This window comes from Micropterus salmoides, unplaced genomic scaffold (assembly GCF_014851395.1).
Source record: "Micropterus salmoides isolate LMB-PRFRI ecotype aquatic unplaced genomic scaffold, ASM1485139v1 Ms_hic_scaffold_11, whole genome shotgun sequence".
NCBI classification, from domain to species: Eukaryota; Metazoa; Chordata; class Actinopteri; order Centrarchiformes; family Centrarchidae; genus Micropterus; species Micropterus salmoides.
In genome coordinates, this window is record NW_024040152.1 from 35,873,057 (window position 1) to 35,889,241 (window position 16,185).

At 45.3% G+C, this 16,185-nt stretch overlaps 1 protein-coding gene across 1 annotated transcript; it reads right to left on the reverse strand.

Annotated features, from left to right (window-relative positions):
- Positions 1-71: 71 nt before the first annotated feature.
- LOC119898358 (S-antigen protein-like) lies at positions 72-12,930 on the reverse strand. The gene is made up of 3 exons (XM_038712569.1): positions 12,847-12,930; positions 8,732-8,998; positions 72-1,982 (listed from the first exon to the last, which is right to left on the reverse strand). The coding sequence occupies exons 1-3, from the start codon at positions 12,928-12,930 to the stop codon at positions 534-536; spliced, it is 1,800 nt and encodes a 599-aa protein (XP_038568497.1). The 3' UTR covers positions 72-533.
- Positions 12,931-16,185: the final 3,255 nt, after the last annotated feature.

Genomic DNA, 16,185 nt, shown 5'->3' on the forward strand with positions numbered 1-16,185 from the left:
AACACACTGAAGTGAAGCTGCAGAGAAGCTTTATTTTAAGATGTCAGTCAGCAGCATGTTGGAACAGATGCGCTTTACTTTTTACATGAAGGCTTCGTAGATACAGAGTTACACAAACAGCAGAGAAACAGAGGCCTGGTCCACGCGTACAGAGATTTTTATAAACGGGGTTTTTCCTCCTCGTCTAAATAAAAAGATCACGACGCAAACTCTGACGTCACGAACCCAAAACTCAGTTTCACTGTCTGCACACTTCAAACAGGGTTTCTGCAGATCTTCACCCTGGAAGGAGTTTTCAAAAAGGTCTTCAGTGACCTAAAACACGCTATGTTTTTAGAAATACGTGTAGCCGTGGACAGGGCTGGATTCTGTTGATAAATTCAAATAATAATATATTGTTTAAGGATAAAACTTTCTCACACTCATGTCCGCCTTGAACTGAAAGTCCGTTACGATCAAGTTTCGTTTCAGATAAAGATTTTCAGCCAACAGCACATGAACAGGTCGAGTCGTTTGTTATTCAATCAAATCATTTAATCACAGTCTGTGTTTTCGGAGCTCTCTGCACTGTTGCCGTAGTCGCTGCCGTCACAGTGGGAGCCGTCAGTGTCTCGATTGGCGCTGTCTGCGCATTCATCGTTATCTGCATCATTGCCGCAGTCTGAACTTTCAGTGTTGCCGCGATCAATTCTGTCGCTGTTGTCAGGTTTATCAGTGCAGTCTGCGTTTTTGCCATAGTCGGTGTTGTCGCTATAGTCAGTGGCGTCACCATATTCGCCACAGTCTGCATTGTCACCGCGGTCTGTCTTGTCGGTGTTGTCGCTATAGTCAGTGGCGTCACCATATTCGCCACAGTCTGCATTGTCACCGCGGTCTGCCTTGTCGGTGTTGTCGCTATAGTCAGTGGCGTCACCATATTCGCCACAGTCTGCATTGTCACCGCGGTCTGCCTTGTCGGTGTTGTCGCTATAGTCAGTGGCGTCACCGTATTCGCCACAGTCTGCATTGTCACCGCGGTCTGCCTTGTCGGTGTTGTCGCTATAGTCAGTGGCGTCACCGTATTCGCCACAGTCTGCATTGTCACCGCGGTCTGCCTTGTCTGTGTTGTCGCTATAGTCAGTGGCGTCACCGTATTCGCCACAGTCTGCATTGTCACCGCGGTCTGCCTTGTCGGTGTTGTCGCTATAGTCAGTGGCGTCACCGTATTCGCCACAGTCTGCATTGTCACCGCGGTCTGCCTTGTCGGTGTTGTCGCTATAGTCAGTGGCGTCACCGTATTCGCCACAGTCTGCATTGTCACCACGGTCTGCCTTGTCGGTGTTGTCGCTATAGTCAGTGGCGTCACCGTATTCGCCACAGTCTGCATTGTCACCGCGGTCTGCCTTGTCGGTGTTGTCGCTATAGTCAGTGGCGTCACCGTATTCGCCACAGTCTGCATTGTCACCACGGTCTGCCTTGTCTGTGTTGTCGCTATAGTCAGTGGCGTCACCGTATTCGCCACAATCTGCATTGTCACTGCGGTTTGTGCTGTCGGCACATTCAGCACTGTTGATGTGATCAATGGTGTCAGCATTCTCGCCATTGTTGGCACTGTCGATGTTGTCGCCGTTGTCAGGGGAGCTAGTGCTCAGGTACTCGAGGGCCTTCTGGCTCTGAGAGATAAATTGTTTGAGCGGAGCGAGGAACAGCTCTGTGGCAGACGGCCGGCGGTGGACGACGCCGTTGGAAGGGACAGGCAGGTCCTCCAATTCCAAGGCCAGGGGGTCCTTCAGGCTGGACTGGCTTCCGTTGGGGGGCAGGGGGCTCTGGGGGCTTCCCGAGCCTCGGGCGGTGAGGGAGTAGAGACTCCGACGCCGGCGAGGACGGCCGTCCATCGCCTTCAGGAACAGACTGTTAGCTGAGCTGCGACGAGACGAACTGTCGGCCATGGAGCCATCCTGGCTCAGGAAGTCCTTCACCTCCTGATCAGACGGCTGCTGCAGCTGAAAAACGTTTAGATTTACATTATTTTCAGACTCCTAACTATAAAATATATTAAACAGTAAGTGTGTATGCTTGTCGGACCCGTGGAAGCAGAACACCTGGTACTTTCATTCATTCAACACTAAAATGTTTTGAATGTTTGCTGGAAAAACTCTAAACTAAGCTTTCTGAGAGAGTTTAGCAGGTTTCACTTCATAGTCGGAGTAAAATGAAATGAAATAAAACAATATTCGGCAGGAAGCTGGAAGAATCCAACACATTCTCAATCCCAACTCATCACACAGGGATACTTGGTCAGACCCTTTGCTTTTTTATGCCCTGGGTCACTTTAGCAACGTTTTTTGACATTTAGTGCTCGAAGGTCACGTTAGCAACAGTAAATATGCAATTTACATAACTTAAATAAAAACAATCAATGTTGACTTTTTGTTTCACATCTACCTTTGGCGTTGAAAACTGATGCTGTGGCGCTCCCCAGTGTGTTAAAAACTGACGCTAATGGGTCTTAAGCATGCGTGACGTCTTTGTTGCATGTACGGGATCAAAAAATTTGGCCAGTGCAGATTCATCTGTATGCAGATGATATAGTTTTCTATACAGTGGTCTAAATCCAGATGTTTCTGCTAAAAGGTAGATGGTGAAGCAGAGCCCTGTAGTCAATTAATCAATTGGTTCATTGACAAAGAAATGATCTTTAACTAGTTTAATATTTAAAGGTTCCAGTTTCACAGTCTGTAAAATGAATCTTTCGGATTTGGAAAAAAAAAAAGACATGACAGAGAAATCTGAGAAAATAGAGATTTTATATTTTATGTAAAAAAAACTTGTGTCAACAGAGCTGTTTTTTAACGCTTTTACAAGTAATTTAGAAGAACTTGCTGGTCCAGACCTGTCGGTGGACTCGTGTGATCAGTCTTCCGTTATCCCACACCGCCTCTTTCATTAATGGATTGTATATTTCATTGTTTTAAAGTAATTTAAAATAAAATAAATTGTTAAAATAAACTGACTCTGCACCTCAAATTATAAAATCATTCTAAATGTATTTATAAAGGCTAACAATATCAATTTTGAGGTACTTGTACTTTGAGTAATTCAACTTTTGGTATGTGATGTATATTTTGATGCTAGTACTTTTACTTAAGTAGTATTTTGAATGCAGGACTTGTAACAGAGTAGTCTACACTGTGGTAGTAATACTTCTACGGAAGTAAAATAACTAAGTACTTCTTCCAGCACCGACAAAGAGCAGGTTCCATGTGAGTTTCAGATGTTTCAGGTGTGTCTCAGCTGTGTCTTAATTGTGTCTCAGATGTTTTAGGCGTGTCTCAGATGTTTCAGGTGTGTTTCAGGTGTGTCTATTGTGTTTCATTTGTGTCCTAGATGTTTCAGGTGTGTCTATGGTGTGTCTCAGTTGTTTCAGTTGTGTCTCAGGTGTGTCTCAGTTGTCTAAGTTGTGTCTCAGATGTTTTAGGCGTGTCTCAGATGTTTCAGGCGTGTCTCAGTTGTTTCAGGTGTGTCTCAGGTGTCTCAGTTGTTTCAGGTGTATCAATGATGTCTCAGTTGTGTCTCAGATGTTTTAGGGGTGTCTCAGATGTTTCAGGTGTGTCTCAGGTGTCTCAGTTGTTTCAGGTGTATCAGTGGTGTCTCAGTTGTGTCTCAGATGTTTTAGGCGTGTCTCAGATGTTTCAGGTGTGTCTCAGGTGTCTATGTTGTGTTTCAGATGTTGTAGGCGTGTCTCAGATGTTTCAGTTGTGTCTCAGATGTTTTAGGCATGTCTCAGGTGTGTCTCAGATGTTTCAGGTGTGTCTCAGCTGTGTCTCAGTTGTTTCAGGTGTGTCTCAGCTGTGTCTCAGTTGTGTCTCAGGTGTGTCCATGGTGTTTCAGTTGTGTCTCAGATGTTTCAGGTGTGTCTCAAGGATCTCGGTTATTTCAGGTGTGTCTATGGTGTCTCAGTTGTGTCTCAGATATTTTAGGCGTGTCTCAGTTGTTTCAGGTGTCTCAGTTGTTTCAGGTGTGTCTATGGTGTCTCAGTTGTGTCTCTGATGTTTCAGGTGTGTCTCAAGGATCTCGGTTATTTCAGGTGTGTCTATGGTGTCTCAGTTGTGTCTCAGATGTTTCAGGTGTGTCTATGGTGTCTCAGTTGTGTCTCAGATGTTTCAGGTGTGTCTATGGTGTCTCAGTTGTGTCTCAGATATTTTAGGTGTGTCTCAGTTGTTTCAGGTGTCTCAGTTGTTTCAAGAGTGTCTCAGGGATCTCGGTTATTTCAGGTGTGTCTATGGTGTCTCAGTTGTGTCTCTGATGTTTCAGGTGTGTCTCAGATGTTTCAGGTGTGTCTCAGTTGTGTCTCAGATGTCTCAGTTGTGTCTCAGTTGTGTCTCAGATGTTTCAGGTGTGTCTCAGATGTCTCAGGCGTGTCTCAGTTGTTTCAGGTGTCTCAGGTGTCTCAGTTGTGTCTCAGGTGTGTCTCCGATGTTTCAGGTGTCTCAGGTGTGTTTCAGGTGTGTCTCAGGTGTGTCTCAGTTGTGTCTCAGGTGTGTCTCCGATTTTTCAGCTATGTCAGGTGTCTCCGATGTGTCTCAGGTGTGTCACAGATGTTTCAGGTGTGTCTCAGGTGTGTCTCAGATGTTTCAGGTGTGTCAGGTGTCTCAGTTGTGTCTCAGGTGTGTCTCCGATGTTTCAGCTGTGTCAGGTGTCTCCGATGTGTCTCAGGTGTGTCACAGATGTTTCAGGTGTGTCTCAGATGTCTCAGTTGTATCTCAGGTGTCTCTCAGGTGTGTCTCAGATGTTTCAGGTGTGTCTCAGATGTTTCAGGTGTGTCTCAGCTGTGTCTCAGTTGTGTCTCAGGTGTGTCCATGGTGTTTCAGTTGTGTCTCAGATGTTTCAGGTGTGTCTCAAGGATCTCGGTTATTTCAGGTGTGTCTATGGTGTCTCAGTTGTGTCTCAGATATTTTAGGCGTGTCTCAGTTGTTTCAGGTGTCTCAGTTGTTTCAGGTGTGTCTATGGTGTCTCAGTTGTGTCTCTGATGTTTCAGGTGTGTCTCAAGGATCTCGGTTATTTCAGGTGTGTCTATGGTGTCTCAGTTGTGTCTCAGATGTTTCAGGTGTGTCTATGGTGTCTCAGTTGTGTCTCAGATGTTTCAGGTGTGTCTATGGTGTCTCAGTTGTGTCTCAGATATTTTAGGTGTGTCTCAGTTGTTTCAGGTGTCTCAGTTGTTTCAAGAGTGTCTCAGGGATCTCGGTTATTTCAGGTGTGTCTATGGTGTCTCAGTTGTGTCTCTGATGTTTCAGGTGTGTCTCAGATGTTTCAGGTGTGTCTCAGTTGTGTCTCAGATGTCTCAGTTGTGTCTCAGTTGTGTCTCAGATGTTTCAGGTGTGTCTCAGATGTCTCAGGCGTGTCTCAGTTGTTTCAGGTGTGTCAGGTGTCTCAGTTGTGTCTCAGGTGTGTCTCCGATGTTTCAGGTGTCTCAGGTGTGTCTCAGATGTTTCAGGTGTGTCTCAGGTGTGTCTCAGTTGTGTCTCAGGTGTGTCTCCGATTTTTCAGCTATGTCAGGTGTCTCCGATGTGTCTCAGGTGTGTCACAGATGTTTCAGGTGTGTCTCAGATGTCTCAGTTGTGACTCAGATGTTTCAGGTGTGTCTCAGGTGTGTCTCAGATGTTTCAGGTGTGTCAGGTGTGTCAGGTGTCTCAGTTGTGTCTCAGGTGTGTCTCCGATGTTTCAGCTGTGTCAGGTGTCTCCGATGTGTCTCAGGTGTGTCACAGATGTTTCAGGTGTGTCTCAGATGTCTCAGTTGTATCTCAGGTGTCTCTCAGGTGTGTCTCAGATGTTTCAGGTGTGTCTCAGATGTTTCAGGTGTGTCTCAGGTGTCTCAGTTGTGTCTCAGTTGTGTCTCAGATGTCTCAGTTGTGTCTCAGATGTTTCAGGTGTGTCTCAGGTGTCTCAGATGTGTCTCAGTTGTGTCTCAGATGTCTCAGTTGTGTCTCAGTTGTGTCTCAGATGTTTCAGGTGTGTCTCAGATGTCTCAGGTGTGTCTCAGTTGTGTCTCAGATGTTTCAGGTGTGTCTCAGATGTCTCAGGTGTGTCTCAGATGTTTCAGGTGTGTTTCAGGTGTGTCTCAGATGTTTCAGGTGTCTCAGTTGTGTCTCAGGTGTGTCTCAGATGTTTCAGGTGTCTCAGATGTTTCAGGTGTGTCTCAGATATCTCAGTTGTGTCTCAGGTGTGTCTCAGATGTTTCAGGTGTGTCTCAGGTGTGTCTCATATGTTTCAGGTGTGTCTCAGATGTCTCAGTTGTGTCTCAGGTGTGTCTCAGATGTTTCAGGTGTCTCCGATGTGTCATAGGTGTGTCACAGATGTTTCAGGTGTGTCTCAGATGTCTCAGTTGTGTCTCAGGTGTCTCTCAGTTGTGTCTCAGATGTCTCAGTTGTATCTCAGGTGTGTCTCAGGTGTCTCAGTTGTTTCTCAGTTGTGTCTCAGTTGTCTCTCAGGTGTGTCTCAGATGTTTCAGGTGTGTCTCAGATGTCTCAGGTGTGTCTCAGTTGTGTCTCAGATGTCTCAGGTGTGTCTCAGGTGTGTCTCAGTTGTGTCTCAGGTGTGTCTCAGATGTTTCAGTTGTGTCTCAGATGTCTCAGGTGTGTCTCAGTTGTGTCTCAGATGTTTCAGGTGTGTCAGTGTCTCAGTTGTGTCTCAGATGTTTCAGGTGTGTCTCAGATGTCTCAGGTGTGTCTCAGTTGTGTCTCAGATGTTTCAGGTGTGTCTCAAATGTCTCAGGTGTGTCTCAGATGTTTCAGGTGTGTCAGTGTCTCAGGTGTGTCTCAGATGTTTCAGGTGTGTCTCAGGTGTCTCAGTTGTGTCTCAGTTGTGTCTCAGATGTCTCAGTTGTGTCTCAGATGTTTCAGGTGTGTCTCAGGTGTCTCAGATGTGTCTCAGTTGTGTCTCAGATGTCTCAGTTGTGTCTCAGTTGTGTCTCAGATGTCTCAGGTGTGTCTCAGTTGTGTCTCAGTTGTGTCAGGTGTGTCTCAGATGTCTCAGGTGTGTCTCAGATGTTTCAGGTGTGTCAGTGTCTCAGGTGTGTCTCAGATGTTTCAGGTGTGTTTCAGGTGTGTCTCAGATGTCACAGGTGTGTCTCAGATGTTTCAGGTGTCTCAGTTGTGTCTCAGGTGTGTCTCAGATGTCTCAGGTGTGTCTCAGATGTCTCAGTTGTGTCTCAGGTGTCTCTCAGTTGTGTCTCAGATGTCTCAGTTGTATCTCAGGTGTGTCTCAGGTGTCTCAGTTGTTTCTCAGTTGTGTCTCAGTTGTCTCTCAGGTGTGTCTCAGATGTCTCAGTTGTGTCTCAGATGTTTCAGTTGTGTCTCAGGTGTGCCAGATGTTTCAGGTGTCCCAGATGTGTCTCAGGTGTGTCTCCGATGGTTCAGCTGTGTCAGGTGTCTCCGATGTGTCATAGGGTGTCACAGATGTTTCAGGTGTGTCTCAGATGTCTCAGTTGTGTCTCAGGTGTCTCTCAGTTGTGTCTCAGATGTCTCAGTTGTATCTCAGGTGTGTCTCAGGTGTCTCAGTTGTTTCTCAGTTGTGTCTCAGTTGTCTCTCAGGTGTGTCTCAGATGTCTCAGTTGTGTCTCAGATGTCTCAGTTGTGTCTCAGATGTTTCAGTTGTATCTCAGGTGTGTCCAGTCTCATGTTCTCAGGTGTCTCAGTGTCTCTCAGGTGTGTCTCAGATGTCTCAGTGTGTCTCAGATGTCTCAGGTCTCAGTGTCTCAGTTGTGTCTCAGTGCCTCAGTTGTGTCTCAGGTGTCTCAGATGTCTCAGTGTGTCTCAGTGTGTCTCAGTTGTGTCTCAGTGTCTCAGATGTCTCAGTTGTGTCTCAGGTGTGTCTGTGTCTCAGGTGTCTCTCAGTTGTGTCTCAGATGTCTCAGTTGTATCTCAGGTGTGTCTCAGGTGTCTCAGTTGTTTCTCAGTTGTGTCTCAGTTGTCTCTCAGGTGTGTCTCAGATGTCTCAGTTGTGTCTCAGATGTTTCAGTTGTGTCTCAGGTGTGTCAGATGTTTCAGGTGTCCCAGATGTGTCTCAGGTGTGTCTCAGATGTCTCAGGTGTGTCTCAGGTGTGTCTCAGATGTTTCAGTTGTGTCTCAGATGTTTCAGGTGTGTCTCAGGTGTCTCAGTTGTGTCTCAGATGTCTCAGTTGTGTCTCAGTTGTGTCTCAGATGTCTCAGGTGTATCTCAGATGTTTCAGGTGTGTCTCAGATGTTTCAGGTGTGTCAGTGTCTCAGTTGTGTCTCAGATGTTTCAGGTGTGTCTCAGGTGTCTCAGTTGTTTCTCAGTTGTGTCTCAGATGTCTCAGTTGTGTCTCAGTTGTGTCTCAGATGTTTCAGGTGTGTCTCAGGTGTCTCAGATGTGTCTCAGTTGTGTCTCAGGTGTGTCTCAGATGTTTTAGGTGTCTCAGTTGTGTCTCAGATGTTTCAGGTGTGTCTCAGATGTCTCAGGTGTGTCTCAGGTGTGTCTCAGATGTGTCTCAGTTGTGTCTCAGATGTTTCAGGTGTGTCTCAGATTTCTCAGGTGTGTCTCAGATGTTTCAGGTGTGTCAGTGTCTCAGTTGTGTCTCAGATGTTTCAATTGTGTTTCAGGTGTCTCAGGTGTGTCTCAGATGTGTCTCAGATGTTTCAGGTGTGTCTCAGGTGTCTCAGATGTTTCAGTTGTGTCTCAGGTGTCTCAGATGTGTCTCAGTTGTGTCTCAGGCGACCCGTCCTGTGAGTCTCACCATGCTGTAGAGCGGTGTGGTGTTGATCAGCAGCTGCAGCAGTATCTTGGACAGTTCCTGCAGGTCTCGGAGCAGCTTCTGGATCTGAACCGGCAGCTCTCTGATCTGACGTACGGGCTGCAGCTCAGCCAACATGGCGGCTTGACCTCTGACCCTGTCCAGGGTCAGCTCCCTGAGACTCTCTGCCCGGTACACCAGCACCATCAGGAGGCTCTGCAGGTACTGCAGCAGCTTACCAACCAGCTCCAGGACCTGACCCAGACCCACCTGCAGGGAACAGACAGCATCAGAAGCTCACATACAGCTAGGGCCAGAGCGAGGCCCCTTGAGCTCCCTGAGGTCCCTGAGGTCCCTGGCAGAATCTGATCCTGCATGTGATTCTCAGGAAACTGCCAGTTTTTAGCAGCTTAATGTTGTGATGAGAAAACGCTGAACACTCAGTAAAAAACCCAAAGAACTAACCTGAACTTACAAGAACAGGAAACACCTTCATCGATTAAAGTCACATTTAAATGTCAGTTTCCTTCTCGTGAACAGAACCACTGACTCAACGTCTGCTAAGTAGCTTTGACCATTTCACGCAGTCTAAACCAGCAGGTGGGCTTTTCTGCCGTGTCACGGAAGTAGAGCTGAAAAGCTTTCCATGAGTCTGACCACTTGGAGGACTGACGTTGAAGTGAGTAAGATGGTTTTGTCAGTTAGATTCACAGAAAACAGTTAGTGTTCCCCTGGGGGGTTTAATCTCTCTGATGCTTCAGCTTGATTTAATCTTTACAGCGCCAATTCATAACAGAAGTCATCGCAGGGCGCTTTTCATGTAGAGCAGGTCCAGACCGTATCTTATCTTATCAAAGATCTCAGAGTATGAAATCCGTCCTCACTGCCTAAAAACTTTCTAACTTGTGAAATGACTCCTCGCTGTGCTGTTTGTCAGAGCTCCAGACTGTGAGCAGCTGCAGGAGACTGATCACTGGGAGCTGATTTAAACGTTTTGGCCAAAATGAACAGATAAAATTGTGTGAGAGCATCTAGCGTCTCGTACGTAAACTCCCCCTCACAGTGACGAGGGAAGGCGACCTGATTCTGTCACTCCTCAGATAACATTTATTCATTTCCCTTCCAAACCACTTATAAAGTTAAGCTGCACATCAGGCAATATGTGACACTATTAAAGTCACTGTCTGCCGTCTGTCACACAGCTTTAAATTGCACGTACATGTAATGGTATTATCTGCCCGGTGTGCTTCTTGCAGCCTGATCATGAGATTCAGCCTGTTTATTTATTTTAGCAGATATAATCTAGAAAGCTTAGTTACCTGCACATTTCACTTTTGTCCCTGGAACTGCAAACTGTCAGAGGACTACAGCACTGTGGTTGACCTGAGATCAGCTCTGGCTTTAGTCTGAACTTAACGTCTGAACACAGGGTCGGGACTTTTCATGAGAATCTTATCAGTAGTTTTTGTCAAAGAGGAAGATTTTAAGCCTCACAACAGAATTTAAGATTCATGAACATGGAGGAACAACATGAATCAATCAGAGAGAGAAACATGTGAAACATATCTGATCAGAGATCAGCGTGAGAGCTGCTGTTAGATTCAGGGTCTCGTTGTTGTGGTCAGGTTTCTCTCAGAGAATAGAAACTGAAGCTTCTCCCGGGAAACTCTGCGGACTCTCGGCAGGTATTTGGGTCAGACAGCAGGTGTGACCTCTGACCTCCAAACAGCCAGAACAACACGTGAGGATAGCGGATCTGTCCCAGCACAGTGACGGGCCTAACGAGGCTGCTGATTGGCTCCTGAAACACTGAGTCAGCAGACGGCGGCGACCAGCTGTTCTTAATTATCGTCACAGAACTTTATGCACTTTATGAACGTGATCGTGACTTTAGGTTCTACAGGAGCCAAAAACAGCCAAAGAACAAAGACTCGTTTCAACAGAATTGTTTTGTGAATCCGGTCCGGACCATCGACAAGAGCTCGCTGGTTTCCATCTAATTGAGTCTGAGATTGTGTTTTATAAAGTAAGACAGTTTCATCTCTCCACAGAGCTGCAGCAGCTCGTTACAGCCACAAACAGCAGGTTGTTGTTTTCAGTCGACCTACAGAATCAGCGCAGCAAACGTTTCACAGTGAAGACAACATGAACATTGCATTAACACACAGTGGTGGACAGTAACGAAGTATATTTACTCAAGTACTGTACTTAAGTACAAATTAGAGATACTTGTACTTTACTTGAGTATTTTCTTTCCGTGCCACTTTCTTCTTCTGCTCCGTCTCTGAGGGAGATGTTCTACTTTTTGCTTCACTGCATTTATCTGACAGCTTCAGTTACTTTACAAAGTCAGAGTTTTACCAGCGGTGGATGAAGTATTCAGATCATTTACTTCAGTAAAAGTACTAATACCTTGCTGTAAAAATGCTCTGTTACAAGTAAAAGACCTGCTTTGAAATGTTCCTGCTGTAGTTGCTGAGGTTGAACTGATCAGTTTCAGACTGCAGCTGATGATTCTTTTCATTCTGGATCAATCAGCTGATTATTTCTCCATGAATGGATTGTGAAATGAAAACGGTGAGAAATGTTGTCCCAGTTTCTCAGAGAGACTCCTTCACACTGTTTGTTCTGTCAGTTTAAACCTCAAAATGATTCAAAACACATTAAAATAATCATAATGAAAAAAGAAAAGCAGCAGATCTTCACCTCAAATGTGTTCTGATGTATAATAGTACACCAGGGGACATTTTACATGTAATACTTTAAGTAACATTTTAAACGCTGTACTTTTACTTGTAACAGAGTATTTTTACAGCAAGGTATTAGTACTTTTACTGAAGGATCCGAATGCTTCGTCCACCTCTGGTGACATGATGTTACAACATGAAGAGACACGTCCAGTGTCCAGCAGCCTGGTGAGTTCGTGTTCGAGCACGAGGAGCCTGAACTGTTATCGCTCCATCACTTCAGACGCTTCATGCAGCACGTAGGCAGAGTTCAGCCGTCTGCAGAGGAAACAGATCCGTTTATCTGTAATGGAGCTCATTTTCTCTGAAGTCTGTCTGCTGCCACGTCCACATTCACTGACCAGGAGGCTCAGAGTGTCCACGACACAGATGTTTAGGGCCAGACATCGTTTCCTCGTGCACTCATGACATTTTTGGATAATTTGCTTCCATAAAATGTCAAAACAGAAGACACCAAAACAAACATTTAGGTGTTATTTAACTGCAGTTTGTCTCTGTGTGTCTGCAGATTTCTCTTAAATTCACCAGAAGATCGCATTAGATTCTCCCTCATTTGCATATTTAAACTGAACATTTCAGAAGTCTAAAAAAGTGTTTTGATGTGGGTAATCAACCTGAGAAGCTTGATGATGATCTGTTCACCTGCAGTGTTTTGCTAAATGTTTAGAATTTTACAATATGCACATTAGTTTTTCCTCAAACTCTGAGCCTGAAATCTCCTCTTCAGCAGCTCTGACAGACTCCAGACTCTCCAGATTTATTCCTGACTATATTCTGAAGGTTTTTCCAGACGGGTTTGTTCATATATCATTTACAGCCTGACTAGAGAACATTTTATTCCCCAAAGCAGGTCAGAAATATATGTTTTTAAGCCTGTTACAGTATTTTCAGATTTATGAAAGGATAAAAAGAGATATTTAAAATCCCCTCAGTAAAAACATTTGAGTCTCTTTCTATTTCAGAAAACCTGTAATACAAAAGAATATTGTCTTAATGTGAGTTATCAACTAGGAAAGTTTCTTGCTCATATCCGTTAGTTTAATGTTTTGCCCTGGTCACCTGGAGTTGTTGGACATTCTGTTTCTGTTTCTTTGTGTTCAGTATCTTTCTGTATTTGTCATTTTCACGCAGTTGATTTCTCTCGTCTCGACACTTAACACCCTCCATGCTTCGTCTCTTTCTCTCGTTAATCTTTAGCGTTACCTTCATCGGAGGCCTCACTGACCCTCGACCGACTGTCCATCGCTGCTGTCCTCCATCTTTGTTTGTGAGCAACATTAAACACTGTGTTTGTTAGACTCACAACACATCGCATCAAATCTCAGCACTGAGTGAACACGCTGACACTGATGCTGTTGTTCTGAAGGTCACCTGCTGCAGCTGCAGGTTCAGCTCCAACTCTCCCTTTGGTTCCTCAGAAAACACAACAGGACGACCAGGACTGAACTCAGTCATTTTCTTTTGTGTTGTTCATTTTAAGATGAGCTCAGACTGACTCAAACTGACTCAGACTGATACAGACTGATTCAGACTGGTTCAGACTGATTCAAACTGACTCAGACTGGCTCAGACTGATACAGACTGATTCAGACTGGTTCAGACTGATTCAAACTGACTCAGACTGATTCAGACTGACTCAGACTGACTCAAACTGATTCAGACTGATTCAGACTGGCTCAGACTGACTCAAACTGACTCAGACTGATTCAGACTGGCTCAGACTGACTCAAACTGACTCAGACTGATTCAGACTGGCTCAGACTGACTCAAACTGATTCAGACTGGCTCAGACTGACTCAAACTGACTCAGACTGATTCAGACTGGCTCAGACTGACTCAAACTGATTCAGACTGGTCAGACTGACTCAAACTGATTCAGACTGGTTCAGACTGATCAGACTGACTCAGACTGACTCAGACTGATTCAGACTGGCTCAGACTGACTCAGACTGATTCAGACTGGCTCAGACTGACTCAAACTGATCAGACTGGTTCAGACTGATTCAGACTGGTTCAGACTGATTCAGACTGACTCAGACTGGCTCAGACTGACTCAAACTGATTCAGACTGGCTCAGACTGACTCAAACTGACTCAGACTGATTCAGACTGGCTCAGACTGACTCAAACTGATTCAGACTGGTTCAGACTGACTCAAACTGATTCAGACTGGTTCAGACTGATTCAGACTGACTCAGACTGACTCAGACTGATTCAGACTGGTTCAGACTGACTCAAACTGATTCAGACTGGTTCAGACTGATTCAGACTGATTCAGACTGACTCAGACTGATTCAGACTGATTCAGACTGACTCAGACTGATTCAGACTGACTCAACTGACTCAGACTGACTCAAACTGACTGACACTGACTCAAACTGACTGAAACTGACTCAGACTGACTCAGACTGATTCAGACTGACTCAGACTGACTCAGACTGACTCAGACTGATTCAGACTGATTCAGACTGACTCAGACTGACTCAGACTGATCAGACTGACTCAACTGACTCAGACTGGCTCAAACGTGACGTGACTAAGCCTACCGATCACACAGATCAAGTGAACCAACGATTGAGACAGAAGACAACGATATTAAGGATCAACACTGTTCCTGTACAGCTGGTCGGGCCTCTGTTCATTATTACAGTCCACTAAAAAGCAGAACAGCGGGCTTTATTACATTACATTCAGTAGGAAGTGCTAGCGTTAGCTAACTAACATTACATTAGGAACGATCCACAGCCAAAATTTTTCTGGATTTATTTTAGGTTTTGGAAAGATGCAAGATGCCCCAGGAACAGCGTTTGACCAGAGCCAAAAAAAGCTAGAAAACTTTTTGCATTAGAGTCAATGGAGCGCAGCCACAAGTTTCTGACCTCAGTTGGTGAGAGTCCTGTGCTGTGATTGTAAAGCTGTGTATTCGGGGCGTGGCTTAGTAAAGGGTCAATCACGTTGCCATGTCGGCAGTGTGGAAGCATTTTAAAGTGTCGACGTTTGCAGACGCTGTTCTGCTGAACTGTCTCCAGCACATCCGCTCCATCTGTGGCTGCTTCTTAGTAAGAACCGCTTTGAGTGTTTCTGTCACTCGTCTGTTAGAAAGAGACTAAGCTGGCCGCACATACATTGGAGTGCACACGTATTCAAGCCTTTACGGTAAGTGAAGTGGCCCAGAGCGAGCTGACAGTCAGGTTAGAGACTTTATCCTGTCAGTTTGTCTCTTTACAAAGACAAGTGCTGCAGTATGAGAGTCCTACTGAAGAGAGGCTGTGAAGTCTTCATGTTACGCCGTACGAGAACCACATACAACATTATTTATCAAACTGGGTCGGACTGGATGAATTTGGATGATTGTGGAGAATCTAACTGATTTAACGATGTGCAGCATGTCCATACTGACATATTGATCACACGATTAAACATAATATTTGTATTAACGATCTAAGCAGCTAGAAGCAGCTAAAGCGGCGACCCCGCGGGGTTACAGGTTTATACATCCAAAGAACTTAAAACTATAAAAACCAGACCAGGCGTTCAAATTGAGGAAGGCGTTTATTTGTCAAAATGTGTTCCCACAGCAGGCCAGTAAACGGACAGGCGGCTATTTGGGACTGATTCATAATTCGGATTTATTGAAGTTTTACCTGACCCTCTCAGGCCCCGGACCCCCCACCATAGTCTCGTTACTCTAAGGATGAAAGAATTAGCTGCAATAAATTAGATTAAATTATCAGCTCGCGTCACAATTAACAGCCTAACTTTGAGGTTAACTTTGCTAAGAGGCTGCTGGCTGCTGCTGAGGACAGATCAGACCCAGAGACGTGTGAGTCCGGTCACGTAGCCACACTGTCCTCTGGGAACAGCTGCTTCACATCTGTTTGTCTTCAGATTTTATCACCACTCAAATGACAGAAATGTTCCGAAACACTGAGTTTGTTTTAGAAACAGTTTAAAACATTCTGGGTTCTAACTGAAAGTAAAGGAGCAAGTTATTTAGGAGTTTTTATCAAAAAATACACTTTATGGGCCGAAAGTATGTGGACACTCCTGAGCTAATTCTTTGTGAGGGGCTGTTGTGGTCTTTGTAGGGGAAGTCTTAACGCTCCAGCAGATCATTTTAGACAATAGTTTCTTCCAACAGTTTGTATTCAGCCTTAACTGTTTCTGTTAGGAAGTGTCTCGTGCATAAAGCCGCTCCGTAAGAAATGGTTATCCCAGTTTAACCCTCTTCAACCCCTTTGGGAGGAAGTAGAAGAGATCGTGAGCTGGACACTCTCGTCCATCATCAGAGTCTGCCCTCACAATTTTTTCTTCTGGAATGGGATAAAACAGGGAACCAATACATATTCACGCCTATAGATCCAGCGTGACGTCATAAAAGTCATGTAGGTGTCCCAGTACTTTTGTCCTATATAAAGTACCTCTGCTGCGTCTCTTACCGCCCTCTGCTGCTTTAAACATCAGGGATTTGTCTCTAACTGAAATGAGTGATCTGAGTTTCGTCTCACCGCGTACGCTGCGTCTCCCAGCGTCCTGGCGGCTTTGCAGCTGCTCCCTGACCTTCATTGTGCGGTGATAAAGCAGCAGGCTGATCTCAGCAGGAGGCTGCGGACCCTGGTCAGAGACTGGGCTCATCGTCCTCATCTTCATCCTCGTACTCCTGCACCATCTCTCCCACTCCCGACCTGACGGACGACAGCAGGGACAAAAC

Excerpts from the sequence above, each read along its gene's own strand:
- LOC119898358 (XM_038712569.1), bottom strand. The coding sequence starts at position 12,930 with ATGACTGAGTTCAGTCCTGGTCGTCCTGTTGTGTTTTCTGAGGAACCA. Across the intron at positions 8,999-12,846 it reads TGAACCTGCAGCTGCAGCAG|GTGGGTCTGGGTCAGGTCCT; the intron begins GTGACCTTCAGA and ends TGTTCCCTGCAG. Across the intron at positions 1,983-8,731 it reads CCACACCGCTCTACAGCATG|CTGCAGCAGCCGTCTGATCA; the intron begins GTGAGACTCACA and ends AACGTTTTTCAG.